The sequence below is a fragment of the Leiobunum rupestre genome, chromosome 9 (assembly GCF_980474605.1).
Source record: "Leiobunum rupestre chromosome 9, qqLeiRupe1.1.hap1, whole genome shotgun sequence".
In the NCBI taxonomy this organism is placed as follows: domain Eukaryota; kingdom Metazoa; phylum Arthropoda; class Arachnida; order Opiliones; family Sclerosomatidae; genus Leiobunum; species Leiobunum rupestre.
The window spans coordinates 36,580,122-36,598,866 of NC_143392.1; the positions used below are offsets into that span (position 1 = coordinate 36,580,122).

The 18,745-nt window shown below is 34.3% G+C and overlaps 1 protein-coding gene across 8 annotated transcripts in view; it reads right to left on the bottom strand.

Annotated features, from left to right (window-relative positions):
• LOC149927325 (uncharacterized) overlaps positions 1-18,745 on the bottom strand; it is a 176,771-nt gene that overhangs the window by 21,426 nt on the left and 136,600 nt on the right. For all 8 annotated transcript variants that reach the window (XM_090159209.1, XM_090159207.1, XM_090159213.1 and 5 more), the window contains exons 3-5: positions 7,057-7,118; positions 5,499-5,534; positions 5,259-5,294 (exon numbers count right to left, since the gene is read on the bottom strand). In XM_090159209.1, coding sequence (XP_090015335.1) covers positions 5,259-5,294; positions 5,499-5,534; positions 7,057-7,118 — 134 coding nt within the window. The remainder of the gene's footprint in view (positions 1-5,258; positions 5,295-5,498; positions 5,535-7,056; positions 7,119-18,745) is intronic.

Consider the following 18,745-nt stretch of genomic DNA (forward strand, 5'->3'; position numbering starts at 1 on the left):
AGAATCAAACCGAAAAAGGTTGAGTACTTTTTGTTACTGCAACGGGGGTTTTGTCTGGCTTAATGGTTCGAAATTAATTCCCCGACCCCTCCTGCGAGGGTGGAATGATTAATTTTTATGATAGGATCATTGAATTTCTTCGGGTGAAATTTTTCAAAACCTTTTTCTTCTTTTAGTTAATTTATAGGCCTTCCGTTTTTTGGATTTGAATGGATTCAATGGAAACCGTTTACTGGTTTTATTTATTACCCTTTTTTTAACCGTATTTAAACGGTCTGCTTGTTGATTTATGAGGTCAATTATGCAAATCTAGCAGACTGATTTATAGTTTTTTTTTGCGTTTTTAAAAGTTTCGAAACGACTATGATCTTCTAAAATGTGATTCCTTTTATCGCTATCAGAGTTACAACTCGGAGAATGTAATGAAATTAGCAAAAATACCAAAGATTATCATTGCATTTAAATTTTAATTTATTATCGATGTAATTGACGTTTCCATAAAATAAAACCATAAAAAATTAAAAGTCTAAAAGGTTTTTCTACGCGTCACGAGCTTAAGCTTTTCAGTACTTTATTGGCACGCGCGTTTCGCACGTGGACTTTAATTTCCAAAATTTTTAAAGACTCGAGCGCGTGCTCTCTGACTTCAATAATTATAGCTAGTGACGTAGAAAAACATTTACACGTGACCTCCCGTATTTCATAGAAATACCAATTATCCAAGTTATGGAGTTTAACCATAAAGATCTAAGTCTAATTTTAATGAATCAATTCTGAAAGTCAGTGGGTGAAAATAACACGGTTAGGTCGTCTATCGCGTCGTTCTCTCTCCTCCTATCTTGTGAAGACTAACTTCCGTTACGTCATAACGTCGTCTGTTCACTCCTTTTCTCACACACTTTTCCAAGCTTTAGGGAAGACGACAGAGAGCAGAGGACGTTATGACGTATTGGAAATAAGTCTTCACAAGAAAGGAGAACAAAATTTATTCCCTCTGACTTTTGGAAATATATAAGCCCCAAGCTCCCGTTAATAAAAATTATGACAAAGCTCAAAGCCCCCAAAAAAATCATACTTAAAGGGAATATAACCTATCAGGGAAAGTCAAGCTTCCGTCAATACTCACTCGTGGCGTGACAGTCTAGAACTTAGCAGAAAATCTTGCGTATATCCTCAAGGATGTTACTAATAATAATAATAATAATAATCAGCTAGGCTAATACCCAAGGCACAACCTTAGGCCTTAGTCATCAAGCGACTTTTGAAGCCATTAATTCAGGTGGTCGGGTTAGAACGCGTAGGAGGGTGGTGGCAAGCCCTGCATGCCACGCGAGCCCACAGCTCTCTACACTAACTATTACCGTTAACCTCAACAAGAATGAATTAATATCTACTTAGAGAGAATGATGATAAATTGTAATTTTCTACTAAGTTTTGACTGTCGCGCCACGAGCGAGTGTTAACGGAAGCTTGACCTTCCCTACTAAGGTTACACATCCTTTAATTTGCCTTCTTCAGGGTTGCTAGGAAAATTTGCAGATTTAAATTCCCTGACTATTCCCTGACCATTTTAAAAGATTTTCCCTGACTTTTTCAGGCAAAAATTAGTATTTTATATTTATCAGAAGTAAATAAATTTAAATGGACTTATATTTCAGTAAAAAGGTTATTGCAATGTTGACCAAATTGGCCAATTGTTAAAGGAAATAATTTAATAAATGATAGTCATAGAATTGGTCATAGATCTAGAGTAAAATTAACCTTACCCTGACTTTTTAAACCCATTTTTAAATTCCCTGACTTTTTACAAATTCTTAAAATTCCCTGACCCTACCCTGCTTTTTTATGCCCTTTTCTAAATTCCCCGACTTTTTACAAATTCTTACAATCCTCTGACCTTACCTGACTTTCTAGGAAAATTTTAAAATTCCCTAACTTTTTACAAATTCTTAAAAATTCTGACATTACCCCGACTTTTTAAATTCCCTGTATTTTTACAAATTCTTAAAATTCACTGACGTTTTAGGCCCATTTTTAAATTCCCCGACTTTTTTAAATTCTTAAAATTCCCTGACCTTACCCTACCTTTTTAGGCCCATTTTTAAATTCCCTGACTTTTTACCAATTCTTAATATTCCCGGACCTTACCCTACCTTTTTAGGCCAATTTTTAAATTCCCTGACTTTTTCCAAATTCTTAAAATTCCCTGACCGTACCCTACCTTTTTAGGCCCATTTTTAAATTCCCTGACTTTTTACCAATTCTTAATATTCCCGGACCTTACCCTACCTTTTTAGGCCAATTTTTAAATTCCCTGACTTTTTTCAAATTCTTAAAATTCCCTGACCGTACCCTACCTTTTTAGGCCCATTTTTAAGTTCCCTGTTCTTAAAATATATACGTTTTTCTCGACTTCAAAAGATTTAAAACGTGTTGTTTAACTTGTTCGTCGTCTACATGTCGAGTAAAAAAAGGCTTCAGTATAAATTCTATTCTTGGGGCATTAGGAGAAGAAGCTAGCTTTTAAAAAAGGGAAAAAACTATCACTCTTCTCTTCCTCATCCCCCGCCCCCGGCCAAAGTTTCATCCCTACAGCCACTCTCTAGCTCTTGGTGGATCTCTAAACACAAACCGAAGAAGACGTTTTCGTATTCACGGCAAATTAACCCCGAGAAGCGTGCTACGAAAGGAAAGGACCAAAAGGAAGAAATTCAGTCTCTCTAGAAATAAAATAAAATCGGCAAAAGAAGAAGGTGGTATTTAAATGGGTAGCCGATAAAAGACCATTTGGGGATTCACCAAAGATGAGAAAAAAGCGAAAAGGGTAAAACCGTTTTAAGACTAGGTTCGGTTGAAGCTAGATTGCGCGGTAGAGGGAGGGGAACAAAATAAAACACTGGGAAAAAATTTATAGCCAAGGCTTAACCAAAAAGAGTCTACAGAAATGGGAAGAGCCAAGTAGACGAATGCAAATAAGGGAATAAAAAATAAAAGTGAGGATTCCAATCGATGCTAGTTGCTACCTCCCCCTCGCGTTCGTTTTAATTATTTATGGGCACTGGGGTACAGACAAAATTTCCAAGGAAATTATTTTCAATAAATTAATTAGGTCAGTGTTAACTTTATGTGACTTACAAATTGACAAGCGCCGAAATTAGCACAAGGAAACATAATTAATTCAAGAACTCAACTGCTGAATAAATCTTATTAAAATAAATAAATTATTTAACTAATTTCGTCAACGAAACGTATAAATTTGGAGTTGGTATGAACTGTACCGTAGTTATCACATTATAACCATTGGAATTCTACTCCGGGAAGTTAAGAAAGATATAATCTATGAGGTCATATTTCTAAGGATGGGGAAAATTAAATGAAATTAAATAAATTATTTAATTAATTTCGTCAACGAAACGTATAAATTTGGAGTTGGTATGAACTGTACCGTAGTTATCACATTATAACCATTGGAATTCTACTCTGAGAAGTTAAGAAAGATATAATCCATGAGGTCATATTTCTAAGGATGGGGAAAATTAAATAAATTATTTAATTAATTTCGTCAACGAAACGTATAAATTTGGAGTTGGTATGAACAGTACCGTAGTTATCATATTATAACCATTGGAATTCTACGCTGGGATGTTAAGAAAGATATAATCCATGAGGTCATATTTCTAAGGATGGGGGAAATAAAACCTTCGAAGGGTGCGAGGTGGCGTATCTAATCCTATTATATGAATTTAATCGGAGGACCTCAAACATTTTCACTGCGCCACCCTATTCCCTCCAAATCTTCGATTGGTTCCGACTTCCCCCGCTAGGATGCGCTGCGTTCTCTCTTCAATCACGTATTAAATGGGATTCACCAAGCGTGAAAAATTGAGCTTTATTTTTCACTGAGAGGCCAAAATCTAAGTAAAGGGGTCTTCCCCAAATCTACATTCTACTTATCCGTTTCATTAAATATTTTCAGTCTTCATCCTCGTAACCTATATCATAAGTTTATAATTATCTCTCCCTTAAGTGTGTCAGTTACTATTCAGCTAGGCTAATACCCAAGGCACCACCTTAGGCCTAAGTCATCAAGCGACTTTTGAAGCCTTTAATTCAGGTGGCCGGGTTATAATGCCACATGTATTTTTACATTTTTAGTCTTTTACCGAGAGCCATTGAAATGATCACACAATTTTATTTCCGCGTTTTGTTCTATTAGTGCAGCGTCGATTGGTGTCCAATATTGAAAAGATTTCCACACAAATTTTAAATGTTTTTATCGAACGACGTCGGGTCTAATATCTTTAGCTACTCACATATTTTTTACACTCGTTATTTGTATTTGGGTGGAAATGTTTCCCGATTCTCTCGCTAGGAGGCCTGAAATGCGATACGGTTGAAGAATGGTTTTAAGGCTTGATTCTGGTCCAGTAGTTTATTTGTCTAAGATTGGACTTGGAGCGTGAACATTTGTTTTTTAAGATGAGGATTTTTCTCACTAGTCTGTTGTATTTTTGGGTATGACGTCAATTTCACGTCACTCCAGAAATAGATCTCAGTTATTATTTATATTAACTGACACATTTATGGAACGTAATGATACACTTACGCTAACACCGAATCATAAAATTCTAAAGGACTGTGGCCAATATACCGATAAATATACCATTCCGAAATTAATATCTGAGAAATACTTGTCGAACCTAAGCCTTGTCCCAAAGAAGAACAACGTAATTCAACACACGTTTTGATTTTTCACATTAATTTTGAAGACACAAAATATAGGTTTCGAGTTACGATGATAATAATACACTTAGATACGGATAAATTTATGATAAATAATATAAAGTGACATTTCCTAACATTAATATCGATTTATGACACTAGATGGCTCTGAACTCTTTAATTTTTTTAAGGATATCAGCAGACCTTAGGGAATAAAGTAGACCCCCCCAAAAATACGAAAAAAAAAAACTTGACAAAAAATGACGGACAGAAACAGCGTTTCTACATTATCAATTAACAATTTTTTTCCAGTAAGAAACTAAATTCCAGTTTAATTCGTAACGTATTTAGGAAAGAAAAAATATGGTATTTCCTTCAAAAAATAAATAAAAATAGAAAACAGAAAATAGGCTTAAAAATCTCCCCCAAAGTTAAAAGTTATGGAAACTTAGCCTTCTTAAAACCAATTAGCAGGATAAAACCTTAGAAAGCTTAGACCAATTACGGATAAAAGTCAAGGAAAAAAAAGGACTTACTGGATCTCCTTTAGGGCCATCAATTCCAATGGCTCCCTTTTGATTTTAGCAGTGCAAAAAGAAATTTGAGAAAAAGAAAAAAAATTAAAGAAATGAGTTAATTAAGTCGAATTCCGGCTTTTTTTTCTTTTCGAAAGTGCCTCCCGTCTCTTATTAATTAAGAAATGCGAAAGCTTCCTTCCACCCGAGAAAAATCATAAATTTCTTGGATTTTTTTAGTTCCAAAACGAAAATACGTACCGGGAACCCTGGTTTGCCTGGTGGACCGATGGGACCCTGCGAAATTGAAAAAAAAAAAAAAAATATTACAAAAGGGGAACAAAAGGGGGGCTTAAATTATATATTGATTTTTTTGTTTAAACGTTTTCAATGCTTTCCAATATAAATTCAAACAGTCGCCGAAATAATAATAAAAAGACTTTTACAATTAGAAAAGGTTTATTTCAATATTGTTTTTTTTTTGTTTTTTTTTTTAATTAATTTATTAGTAACTGAACAAGTTTTATTGTATTGTTTTGTCAGTACTTCTACGTCGTAGAAATAATTAAAATTAATAATAAATGATAATTAAATATTAATTTACTGGTAACTGAATCAGTTTTATTGTATTAATTGTTTTTGTCATTTCGGATTGGTCTATTTTTAATTTTGCCTGAACCGTAATACAATTTTATAACCAGAAAAATAGAGAATTTGTAATTGTATTGTTTTTAAATAATATGTTGCTAAACTTATTTAAAGGTTTTAATAGTTTTTGTAATTTTTGATTTGTCTATTTTTCTTTTCGATTCGTGTGTTTGATCAAAAAATATACTTTTCTAACTAGAAAAATAAAGAATTTGTAATTGTATTGATTTTAAAATAATATGTTGCTAAACCCAGGGTTGTGGAGAGATTTAACTGTATTAATTGTTTTTGTCATTTTTGATTAGCCTATTTTTCATTTGGCCGGTCACTCCGATTCGTGTTTTTGATCAAAAATATACTTTTCTAACTAGAAAAATAAAGAATTTGCAATTGTATGGTTTTTAAATAATATATTGATAAACTTATTTAACCGTATTAATTGTCTTTGTCATTTTTGATTTGTTAATTTTTAATTTGGCCGGTCATTTCAATTCGTGTTTCATCAAAAATATACTTTTCTAACTAGAAAATAAAGAATTTGCAATTTTTTTGCTTATTTTAAATAATATATTGTTAAACCTATTTAACTGTATTAATTGTTTTGGTCATTTTTGATTAACCTATTTTTCTTTTTTCGATTCGTGTGTTTGATCAAAAAATATACTTTTCTAACTAGAAAAATAAAGAATTTTTCATAATAATAATAATCAGCTAGGCTAATACCCTTGGCACCACCTTAGGCCTAAGTCATCAAGCGACTTTTAAAGCCATTAATATAGGTAGCCGGGTTGCAATGCGTAGGTGGGTGGTGGCATTGTATTGTTTTTAAATAATATATTGATAAACTTATTTAACTGTATTAATTGTTCTGGTAATTTCTGATTTGTCTGCCTGAAATTTTTTCTGATTCGTGTGTTTTATCTGTTTCGTATATTTTACTGGGTTTGTCTGCATTGTGATTTTGTTCTATCGTTTGGTTTTTCTCAGTTTAGTCTGTTTATCCGCCAATTGTCACAGCCATTACCAAAACGCATAAATTCCACCACATCTTAAATGTCCCGTTGCTGGAAAAAGGCCCCAAAAAATCTCCGGAAAAGAAAATCGTTTCGCAAGACAGGTTTATATTTTTGGGCGAGAGATGTCGGTCTAAAAGTCAATAAAATGATCTTACTGTCGATCCGGGGTCTCCTGGCTCCCCTTTGCGGCCTCGTTTGCCTCTTTTCCCCGGCGGACCTAAAAAGAAAAGAACGGAAAAGATATAAAAATATGAAAATGATGGATACAAAGAACGCTTGAGGCGGAAAAAAAAGTTTTATTTATGGCTTAAGGTTTCGCCCCTGTAACGACCCTTCCCCCCTACTCTCATATTTTCATAATAAATAGAACATCTTTTAAACATGAATCGGCCAGAAAATGTCTCCCCTAAAAAAGAAGGAATTCAAAATTCAACGCCGGAGCAATTTTTACGCAATTTTATTCACGTTAGTCAACTTAATATCGATAAACTTTATATAAAAATTTAAATATATTGAATTGAATTTGAATATAAGTGGGAGGAAAATCGTATACCCTTTAGGTTCGTCTTTCCACGCAATACAACAGAGCGAGGCGGTTGGAACACTTTTACAGGCGCAGTAGATCAAAAATAGCTCAAATGTTAAATACGCGTATTTAAATAAGTGTACTATGTATATAATATATATATTATGAAATACGTATTTTTTATTCCCTTGAAACATGAATCTTCGTAAGTTTATTTTTCAAAACAAGTTTTGGAAGAAATAATGATTTTCTAAAACTGTTATATTGTGATAATATGATATAAATTAATTAATTAAAGGGAATGTAACCTGCAAATCAATATTTACGGAAGGCCCCTTCAATTTTTCAAACTTCCCTGTACAGTGGTGCCAAACATTTTAAAGCCAAAGCCAAGAGCGGCCAGAGCTGCAAACGTTGGTGTTCCACACCGAATACCCAAGGTTATATTCCCTTTAATTAATAATATAAATTTATAAATAAGTAAATATCCCTAAGGAGTGTGATTTTAACATTTTATATAATCAGGCGGAGTAATACAGTCGACAATTTCTAGCCCATTAAAAACTGTCTCGAGCCTTCGAAGGTACTCGTTTCATTTTTACGTCTTAGACGCATACTTATCTCCTAAAAAATATATTATAAGCTTTTATTAAAAGTTATTATTATTTAATCGTACGTTTTCGCGAGTAACGTTTAAAAGGAATTAAAGTTTATAAAATGATCAGCTTAAGGTAAATATTCGAAGATCACTAAATTTAGAAAAGCCGCAAGTATGTGACTACCTCAATGTAGACGGAGCACGAAATTGTGTCATAAAGGAAGGAAATTTCGTTGTTTATTTATCTAAACTTAGCTCGTGATGTAGGTCAGGGCGTTAGAAAAAGAGAGCCCTATTGCCAGACATTGTAAGAAACGCGCCGCTGGATCGGAAAACCGTCTTGAAAAAACTCGCGATGAAATATGTACTGTTTATTGATTCAAGGCAATTTTTTTGCATTCTTAGCTGATATTGTGCGAAAACCTCGCTTATAAACGCTTACAATTAATCGTTGTATCAGCTAATACGAATTTAAACGTTTAAAATTAACCAGGGGTATAAGAGGGTAAAACAACGCGCCATCTTTCGACGAAATCTGTAAGTTCTTCTATTTGGTTTTATCCCGACTAGAAATAAGAGCTGACAATTTTGCCCAGCAGATGGCTATGATATCAAACGGAAGCGTGAAATGCCTTCGCAACGTTACATCCAAAAGCAGTAGGCCGAAAATAGACCAGTAAACTTCACAGTAGGGAAAGGAAATAAAAAAAATATAAGTAAAAAAAAGTGTAGTCGCGTACACTCGAACGAGTTTAACTAGAAGTTACAATACAGGGCTGCCAGGGTTCAATTGATACGGATTGTTGGTCCGCTAGAAAACTAGAACGGCGTAGAAAATAATAGAGAAAAGTAACATTTCGGGAAGGGTCAGAGCGGGGAGGTTGGAGGAAGAGGGAGGCGTCGAAGCGGAAAGAACTTTCGTTAGCAGCGCCCTCCGTCGGCCGACTTCCGAGTCAGAGCGCGCGCTTTCTTATATTATCTGTAAAATGTATTAATATTAGATTTTTCCACGATGAAGTCACCTTGTAAAGGGATTATTCGGCTCGCTGCCCTCTTTATCACGCACCAACTACTTTACTTTCTCTTACACGCAGGATGGGCCACCTCGCCGGGGTTAAGGGTCGGCGCCTCCATGCGGAGAAACGGAGAAACGCGAAGGTTATTCGGAAAACTAAAAAGAATTGAAACTATTGTTTCATCTTGATTACTTTAGTTTTTAGTATTTTGTCTTTTAACTTTCCAGACGTCGTAAAGTGATACTTTTGTCCGAGACAAACTTTAAAATTAAAAGGTAATGAATTAAATACACCACTTCATTAATACAGAGATAAATGCTAAATATATTAATTTCTTTTCTAGAGTTTCTGCATTAAGTTAAAAATCAAAATCTTATTCCCTGCCGAGATGGGCACGCTCCTCTCATTTTGAGCGGTTTTTGTAATTTTGAACGAAATTGAGCGGTAAAATATCTTTTTAAAAGAGCGCAAGACCGAAAAGGAGATTAAGTTAAAAGTAAGTTCAAGTTTAATTTTATTAGATTGAAATAGGTCGCTCAAAAAAAGAGCGAGCGAAAAGAGATGATCGAAAATTTTATTGCTCAAAAAGAGTGAAAAGAGATAATCGAAAATTTTATTGCTCAAAAAGACTGAAAAGAGATAATCGAAAACTTTACCGCTCAAAAAAGAGCGAAAAGAGATAATCGAAAATTTTATTGCTCAAAAAGAGTGAAAAGAGATAATCGAAAATTTTATTGCTCAAAAAGAGTGAAAAGAGATAATCGATAACTTTACCGCTCAAAAAAGAGCGAAAAGAGATAATCTAAAATTTTACCGCTGAAAAAAGAGCGAGAGCGAGCTGAGATATTCTTTAACAGAAGTTCCCATCACTGTTCTCCGCTGGGTTGTCGTTCCGCTTACGTGACTAACGCAAACTAACCAAACAGAAGAATTTGTAATTTCGGCATGGAGAGAAATGGACTTATTTTGCCCCTAAATAATAACCGTTAGTAGGAAACCTACCATCACAAATGAATGTAAATTATTGTAATTATAGCATCCATGGGTAATAATCATAAAAACGCCTGTAAAAACCCAATTTTCCAGTCCAGTAGAAATGGCTCTTAAATTAGTTTAGTTTCTGACATAGGCGTTAGTTGGGGGGTCGGGCTTTAACGGGGAAGGCAAGAGGGGGTTAGTTTGTTACCCAACCTAATTAGCAAAAAGAGGCGGCGGCTCCTTTTTATGGCCGACCAAAAGGGGGGGTCTAATTAAGTGTACCAAGAGATCTAATTCGAGTCATTCCACACACCCCCGCACTCGCCACAAGGTTAATCGACGCTATGGTCAACGCCAGGGAGTAAGTAAAGTCTACAAAGTCAATTCACCGCGTTGTACGTCAACTAAGGTTCGTCGCGAACTTTTACGCGAGTCCGTGGAGAGTGGTAGCTAATCTTAATTATCATCAGAAACCGTCAAACGTGACTAACTGTATATAGGAGGCCAACAAAATTAAAATATTTAGCGAATTAAGCGTATAACGACGCTAATAAAGAGCGACGTAATTACAACTAATTAGAATTCGAGTAGCTGTATCTAGCAGTCGAGGAAAAAACCAACCTAGTTCAAGAGTTAATTAGAAACACAGCGACTTACACGAAATAGCTACCAAATGTCTAATTTAATATTAAAAGCTTTATTTTATCTTTACTGGAATAATTTAAATTAACGAAGGGAAAAATTCCCGGATCTAGCGGATATTAATAAAACCATAGTGATACGCTCCGTAAGGTTCGGATGAGCGACGATAGATGGCGTTTCGGGTTACTTGATAAACGAGGAGCGGTTTCCCCCATCCCCATCACTTAAAGCGTCCCCAAAAACAATTTGAATTTTAAAATACCGCGAAATCAATCCTTTTAGAGGCTTAAAATTAGGCTTAGTGATGTAGTCACTCTCGGCCAGGCCTCCAATCATCCATCCTTGGTAAGATTTCGTAACGCGGAGAACAAAACGAAGGAAGAGAGGGGTGCCTGACTTAATTGAATGGCGCTAATTAGCGGGCGAATATACCGGCTCTACCCCTACCCCTTCACCGCGAATCGTGACTAAATTAATTACAAGCCGTATCATCCTTCCACTCTTTCTCAAAGTGAAGCGCGACTTGGTAGTCTTATAGGTGTACCGCTGGAGGAGCTCTCTCTAGATGCTTTTAGTTGTAAGGATGCAGTCGCTTTAATTAGAAACGGTTATTTGCCCAGGGGAGTTTTAATTATAAAAGATACGGTTTCAAATATTTTTACCCTTATACTTAAGGTACAAACTTTTAGTCACTTTATCACTGAAGGGTAAATCAGGCGAAAATTTGGCTTAAAATAGAACGAAAATGTTGCGGGAAATATCATATTACGGAAGCGAGAACTTGAGACAGTTGAATCCCCTCGCTTACGTTGTTAGAAATAAAACTTCTTAAGAGTAGTGTTATGTAGCCAAACTTAAAGGGAGTACGATTGAATTTAACATTTCTTCCACCAGGTTTAACAATTTAAGCTAGTTATCTAGTTACGTTTCGAAAATTTCGTAGGAATAAACCTTCGCCAAAATAGTATTATATTATCAAAGAAGAACTTCAAATAATTGGAACTACACTTGAGTTTTGAGAATTGAAAATAACAGAGGTTAAACTTCGCTATGGGCAATTGAAATAAAAGAGGTTCAGCATCTAACGTTACGAACAGGAACGTCTAGATTTTCACGAATTTTATCGGAAATTACGTCAAGCGAAGTCTCAGTTTTGTACAGGGTGTTTTAAAATGTTATGCAAAAATTTTAAGTTGTAGGGGGTGAGTTGAGAAGTATGCCTGTTTTTTCCCCATTTTCCTACGATGAGTGAAAAGAGCACCAGAGAGCTTCAAAGTGTGGCCTACTAGCCCCTGGAAGTAGGCTGCAACAAGCGCAAAACCAAGCAGCAGGGATTTGAAATACTGTTTAAGTTTACTTTTTTACGCTGGTTACCTCGATTTGTTTACAAAGTCCTTTTTTACCTATAACACGAACCCACACCTTAATGTTCGCGTTTCCCTGCTGCTTGGTTTTGCGCCAGTTGCAGCCTATTTCCAGGGGCTAGTAGGCCACACTTTGAAGCTCTCTGGCGCTTTTTTAACTCATAGTACGAAAATGGGGAAAAAACAGGCATACTTCTCTACTCACCCCTACAGCTCCTTAAAATTTTTGCATAACATTTTGAAACACCTTGCATTTTAAAAGGGTTCCTTAGGCTCTGATAAAAACAGTCTTGTTTTCGTTACGGCTATGAATTAACAGTGGAGCATTCTTCCCTCATAGAGGAAGACGGGCGTAAAGAATAGATGGATGAGAGAGTGAATTTTCATGCCATCCATCCGTCCATTGGGATGAAGAAGATGAGGAGGAGAGGCAAGCTCGTATTTCCGTCCATCACAAGAAGGCGCTCCGGTTTCATCTCACCAAGATCTCCCTCCCTCTCTCCGTGGCAGTGATGTCTCCTAATGATTTTATTTAACCATCTGAGTGTCCCCTTTCAACGAGAACGCGAGAAAAATTACCCCCGTGATTCGATTAACTTATCTCGTTGTTGGTAGGAGTGAGAGAGAGGGGGTAGAGTGGTTAGATTGCCCCCCTCAGCACGTTCCAATTAACACAAGACAACGAGCGTGCGTCGCGCGTCGTTATTAAATAAAAGCGGGAAAAACTCCTAGTGTTGCGTGGCGCCATCTACAGAATGGTCGGAGTAAAAACTCTTCATCACCTACACTTCTAATTTTATTATTAATATACAAAATTTAAGAATAATTAGTGATAATAAAATTTAATTAGATTGCATAATAAAATATTAAAATAATAATCTGAAGTGGAATGAGAAATTGGGCTGTCTAAAAATTTAGGGAAATAAAGCCTTTTCAGTTTACATAGAGCCCCCTAGCGGCCAATACGAGAAGCTCATAAACTGTCGGCCAGTTTTTGTATTTGTTATTCATAATACACAAAACGTCTGGTTTGCAAACGAAAATTCCCCAGTTTATCACCTTACTGAAAAGGCAAATTGAATGATAAAATATTAAAATAATAAACCTAGTGGAATAAGGTCGTCGCTAATTAGCTCAATACGAACAGGACCCTGTAATTAATCAGATGGTTGAGAGCTGATACGCGAATAAGGGTGGAAAATACACCGATAAGAATCGATATAAAAACCAATAATCCCCAGCGGGAGAAGAAAAAAAAACATTGGTTATTATATATATAAAAAAAATAATAAAAATTCCAAAAAAAAATATAATCTTGGATAGTTTTTCTGGGTGTTTATATAGAAAACTGGTATTTTTTTAACCGAAATGAAGTCCTCTATTATCTGGCACTCATTATAAAGGAAAAGGAAAAATTGCGATCTCATCCATCGATGCCAGTGCTGTTTCTCCAGCGTCTATCGAAAGACCAATCTCTCTGTTTCTTTTCTTTAGTCAGGTTTCGCGGGGGCCCCCGGGCATGGCCCTTCTCCTAACAAGGCGCCTCCCGCGAAAATACGACAAATCGCTCTATCAGCGAAAAAAACACTCCAAAGGGAAACTGAAATCCCCGACTCCGGGTGGGGGCGCTATGATCGGGTGGGGGCTTCAGAAATCGCCAGAAATTGAGCCGACAAAGTAAACAGAATTAACGAGAAATTGACCAGCGTCCGAAAAGGACCGTAGAAGGACACAAACCTCCGATTGAGTAGGCACGACACGCAATCGAGAGTTTCAAAGTTTAAACATCGACCGACTACTTTTGTCTGGGCGCTGTTTGGATTCGATACTATTAGTAAATAATGGCTTGAATACGCCGGTTCTTGGTCTAGACTCTAGAGCTATAAATTACATTATTATATTATACTTTAATTATAATTAAAATTAAAATAAATTTAATTATTACATTATGTTATATTATATTATATTATATTATTTTACATTATATATTATATCATATTATTTTACATTATATATTATATTATATTATTTTACATTATATATTATATTATATTATTTTACATTATATATTATATTATATTATTTTACATTATATATTATATTATATTATTTTACATTATATATTATATTATATTATTTTACATTATATATTATATTATATTATTTTACATTATATATTATATTATATTATTTTACATTATATATTATATTATATTATTTTACATTATATATTATATTATATTATTTTACATTATATATTATATTATATTATTTTACATTATATATTATATTATATTATTTTACATTATATATTATATTATATTATTTTACATTACATATTATATTATTTTACATTATATATTATATTATATTATTTTACATTATATATTATATTATATTATTTTACATTACATATTATATTATTTTACATTATATATTATATTATTTTACATGATATATTATATTATTTTACATTATATATTATATTATATTATATTATATTATTTTACATTATATATTATATTATATTATTTTACATTACATATTATATTATTTTACATTATATATTATATTATTTTACATGATATATTATATTATTTTACATTATATATTATATTATTTTACATTATATATTATATTATTTTAAATTATATATTATATTATTTTACATTATATATTATATTATTTTACATTATATATTATATTATTTTACATTATATATTATATTATATTACATTATATATTATATTATTTTACATTATATATTATATTATATTACATTATATATTATATTATTTTACATTATATATTATATTATAAAACATTATTTTACATTATATATTATATTATAAAACATTATTTTACATTAAATATTTTATTATTTTACAATTTATATTATATTATTTAACAATTTGTATTATATTATATTACATAATATATTATATTATGTAATGCCTCTGTACACATAAAAAGTGTTTGTAAATATGTTTGTATTTGAATTTAATTGAATTAAATATATTATGTTACATATTATTTTACAATATATTTTATTATTGGATTCCAGAGCCTATAATAATATCAGTTAGCCTTAAATTATAGAAAATTCAACTATTACGATATAATCATAACACGCAAACTTTATGAACAAAACCAAAATGTAATTAACGCCCAAAAATATCTATTTAAAAAGTCCTTAAACTTATTCGAAAATTTTTACCTTTGACATAAATAAATATAAAATGATACCTAAACGAAATTCAAAACTCGAGAAGTTTTCGAAGGAACAGACCTATAAGGTAAATCTAAAGACCTTTAACGATCGAGTCGCTGCTCAAAGAAAGAATGTTTCAAGTAAAAATGCAACTTTCGAAAGAATTTTAGCGAAAGGAAGTACAAATAAAAATATACAAATATATAAATATAAAAGAAACGAAGCTTCAAGAGAAGGCTAATAAAGTCGGAAAATAAAAAAGTGTCCCCTTTTGTCCGCAAAGTCAATTTGGGAAAACGACCACCCCGTTCCGTCTCCCCAATTTTCGTCTCTTTTATTTTAATGACGGAAGAAAATGCAAGAAAACGACCGTTTTCGAAGGAAACGATAACAAGAAACTCTTAACAACAACTAGCTTCTTTCTTAAAGTACTTTTAACCCCCCCCCCCGACATTCTTATTTTTACGGTATCTATCTCAAACCGTAAGTTGGCTTTCCCGCATAGCTACCACATCAGAAGAAGACCACCATCTTTTTTCTACCGTTTTATGCAAAGGCAAGAGGATGGTTGACAAGGACCGGGGTCTAACCGCCACTGAAGAGAATCTCGCTTGCAATTTTTACAAACGTGAAGTCTTCATGGTTTTTTTTCCTCCAGTGGTTCGAATAAGTTGGTCAGTGACCAAATACGGATTCACCACAATATATTGGGTTATTAACTTAAAGGGGAACGGCCAAGCTTTTCCAAATATGGCCTTATTTGCGTATCAAAAGATTAACAAGACGTTCAATATACTTACACATACCTTATTTTGTCTTGAAAAAATAGTTTTTGGCCCTAAAAGTTGAAACGCAAAATAACGCCTAGTATTTGGGTTTGAATTTTCGCCGCCATCTTAAGTTGTATCGCCAGCGCCAACACGACCTTAGTGAGCGATTTGCGAACTATCCTAACTTTTAAAATCGCGCAATTTAGGCTAATGTCTCGTATAACTGGAACGCGCCGCGTGTGCAAAATATTAATAAAAAAAAATATTTATCGTCTTCAGCAGCGCGCGCCTATATATTTGTCAATTTAAATCAAGCAAGGAGGGCCTCACCGATTTCTCACCAGGTGTCGTAGCGGACACGCGCTTTTCAATTTCCCGAAATTTCTTTATTTTATTAAAAATTAACCGCTTAATATTTTTGATGCAGTTTTTGCCATATATTTTAAGTTTTAATGGGCTATAGGGCTATCTAACTGGTTCATCAAGAGAGAGGGAAAGCCAGTACAAATGACCGGGGCCGGTGCAGCTTTGGGGGCCCGATTTGGAACAAACGAGGTATACTTCAAATAATCATAAAATTTAAAATCCTTCAGTTTTCACTACGTAAAAGTGGGTTTTAATTTTTATGATTATTAGTTTTAATACGATTTTAAGTTAGGTATACTTCACCCTTAACATGTATAGTTATCTCCAATAGTTAGGGTTCTATAGGGGCCCGATATTAATACTTTCCACGGGCCCGGGTCCGCTCCCGGCTGCCTTGCCTCTTTCCATAAAAACCAGTTGAGGTTAACGGTAATAGTAGGTGGTTTATTTTCGCCTGTTCCGGGGATGAGAATTACTCCGGCCCAGAAACTATTCGCTTGTTCCGGAGTTTTAGGGCTACTCTTTTTACTCCTTCTGGAAAGGAGGTGTAAAGGAGTAAATCGGATTTTGTCGTCTGCTAGCCAGAATTTATCTGCTGAAGAGACCACATGAAACCATTATTTTTACCCGACTCTATAACTATTCACCACCACCAGAAGTAAATGAACCGAAGTTAACGAAATAGCGCTAAGAATCGGAGGGCGTTTTCCTTATGAAAATGATGATAAAATCGAGTCAAATTTGAGCTCGGGGAAACGGATAAATTAACCGCCAAAATTTCAATTAATCATAAAAAATTCGATTAACTGTTTATCTATGGAAAATACTCACGACTATTATAAGATTTAATATGCAACAAATAAGTTTTTATTCGGATAATTTTCGGATACGGATATAAAAGAAATAAAAGGAAAATTTTCTATCCGAACGCCGAGCCCTAAGTCAAATAAAAGCTTAATTTCCATCCCCGTCTTTTGACGCGATAAATTGCACTTGGGAATTGTGGGTATAGCTATTTCTATGTATAAAAATGGTTTCATAAAAACAAAAACCTTTTTTTTTTGGCCTAGGAGCGCGCAAAATTTTAAATTCGAGGTCAAAATGTAACTTCATAAGGAAAACGCCTCCAACATGGGGAGTATAGCAGTCTGGTAACTTCGGTTCATTTACACTGATTTTTCAAAAAATATTGAGAATAAAAAATAATGTTCGTTGAAATTCATAATATAGTGACTTACTAAAACAATTACTTAAGAAAAATATGCTTCGAACATTGCTAGTCAGGGTAACACCAACGGCGAAAATTTACTTCTGCCACCACCGAATCGGAGAAAAATGACGTCATAGCCTTACTCTTCTTACCCTACTCCAAAATCCAGGAACAAGCGAAAAGAAACCACCTACTGACAAGGAGACTACCCGAGGTGGTTATCACCGATTTTATTGAAACTCAGGGGTTAGGTAGACCTTATGGTAGTATGAAAATTGCCGAAGGGAAAAGTTGCAATGGGCTTTAGTTTTCCCATGGCAAACGAAAATGTTTAAGATCTCACAAAACCAAAAAATCTCCATTTAAAAAAAGCATGGGATTTTCTCGGTTTCACAGGGTACTTAATTCCTTAAAAATTTCCCAAAAAGATGAATTTGACCTATTTTGGGTAAAATTGATCAAGGATTTTGGGTAAAATTGATAAATTTTGGTTAAATTTTAACAAAATTTTGGTAACCGAGAAAATCCCATGCTTTTTAAATGGAGAGTTCAAAAACATTTTCATACTACCATAAGTTCTTCCTAACCCCCGAATTTCAACAAAATCGATGATAACCACCTCGGGTAGTCTCCTTGTGAGTGTGGCTCGCGTGGTTGGAAGGGCTTGCCACCATAAACATAAACAATTTAACCCCGCGACCTAAATTCAAGGTCACTAGATAACCCAACTGCGTTGGCGTGTTTAAAGTCTAGCTGCGTTTTCCTCGTGTTTATTGCTCTAAGGTACAACTAAAACAACAGCAAACGCGATCGCGATAGTCTCCGATCAATCTATCAAATGAAGGGTGTAGGAGGAAAACAAGGTCGGCAATTATGGTAATGAGAGAGGATGAGGAGATGGAGGCAAGCTATAAACGCAGATCGAAGAGCCAATCAGGGAAGAAAAGGGAGCTAGCGATAAAGGAAGGAAAGCGAAACCCGTTTTCCAATTGCTTATGTTCAGCCCCGATGAGGATAAGGAAGACGCGGAAGCGATGGTTCACCCCCGAAATAGATTTTTCTTTCCAGAAAGCGTCAAGATTTTTTCCACACCAGCACCGCCCGTCAGGGGCAATATTCCACTCGTCTCCGGAGCTGGAAACGAAGAGCAGCTGTTCTAGAAA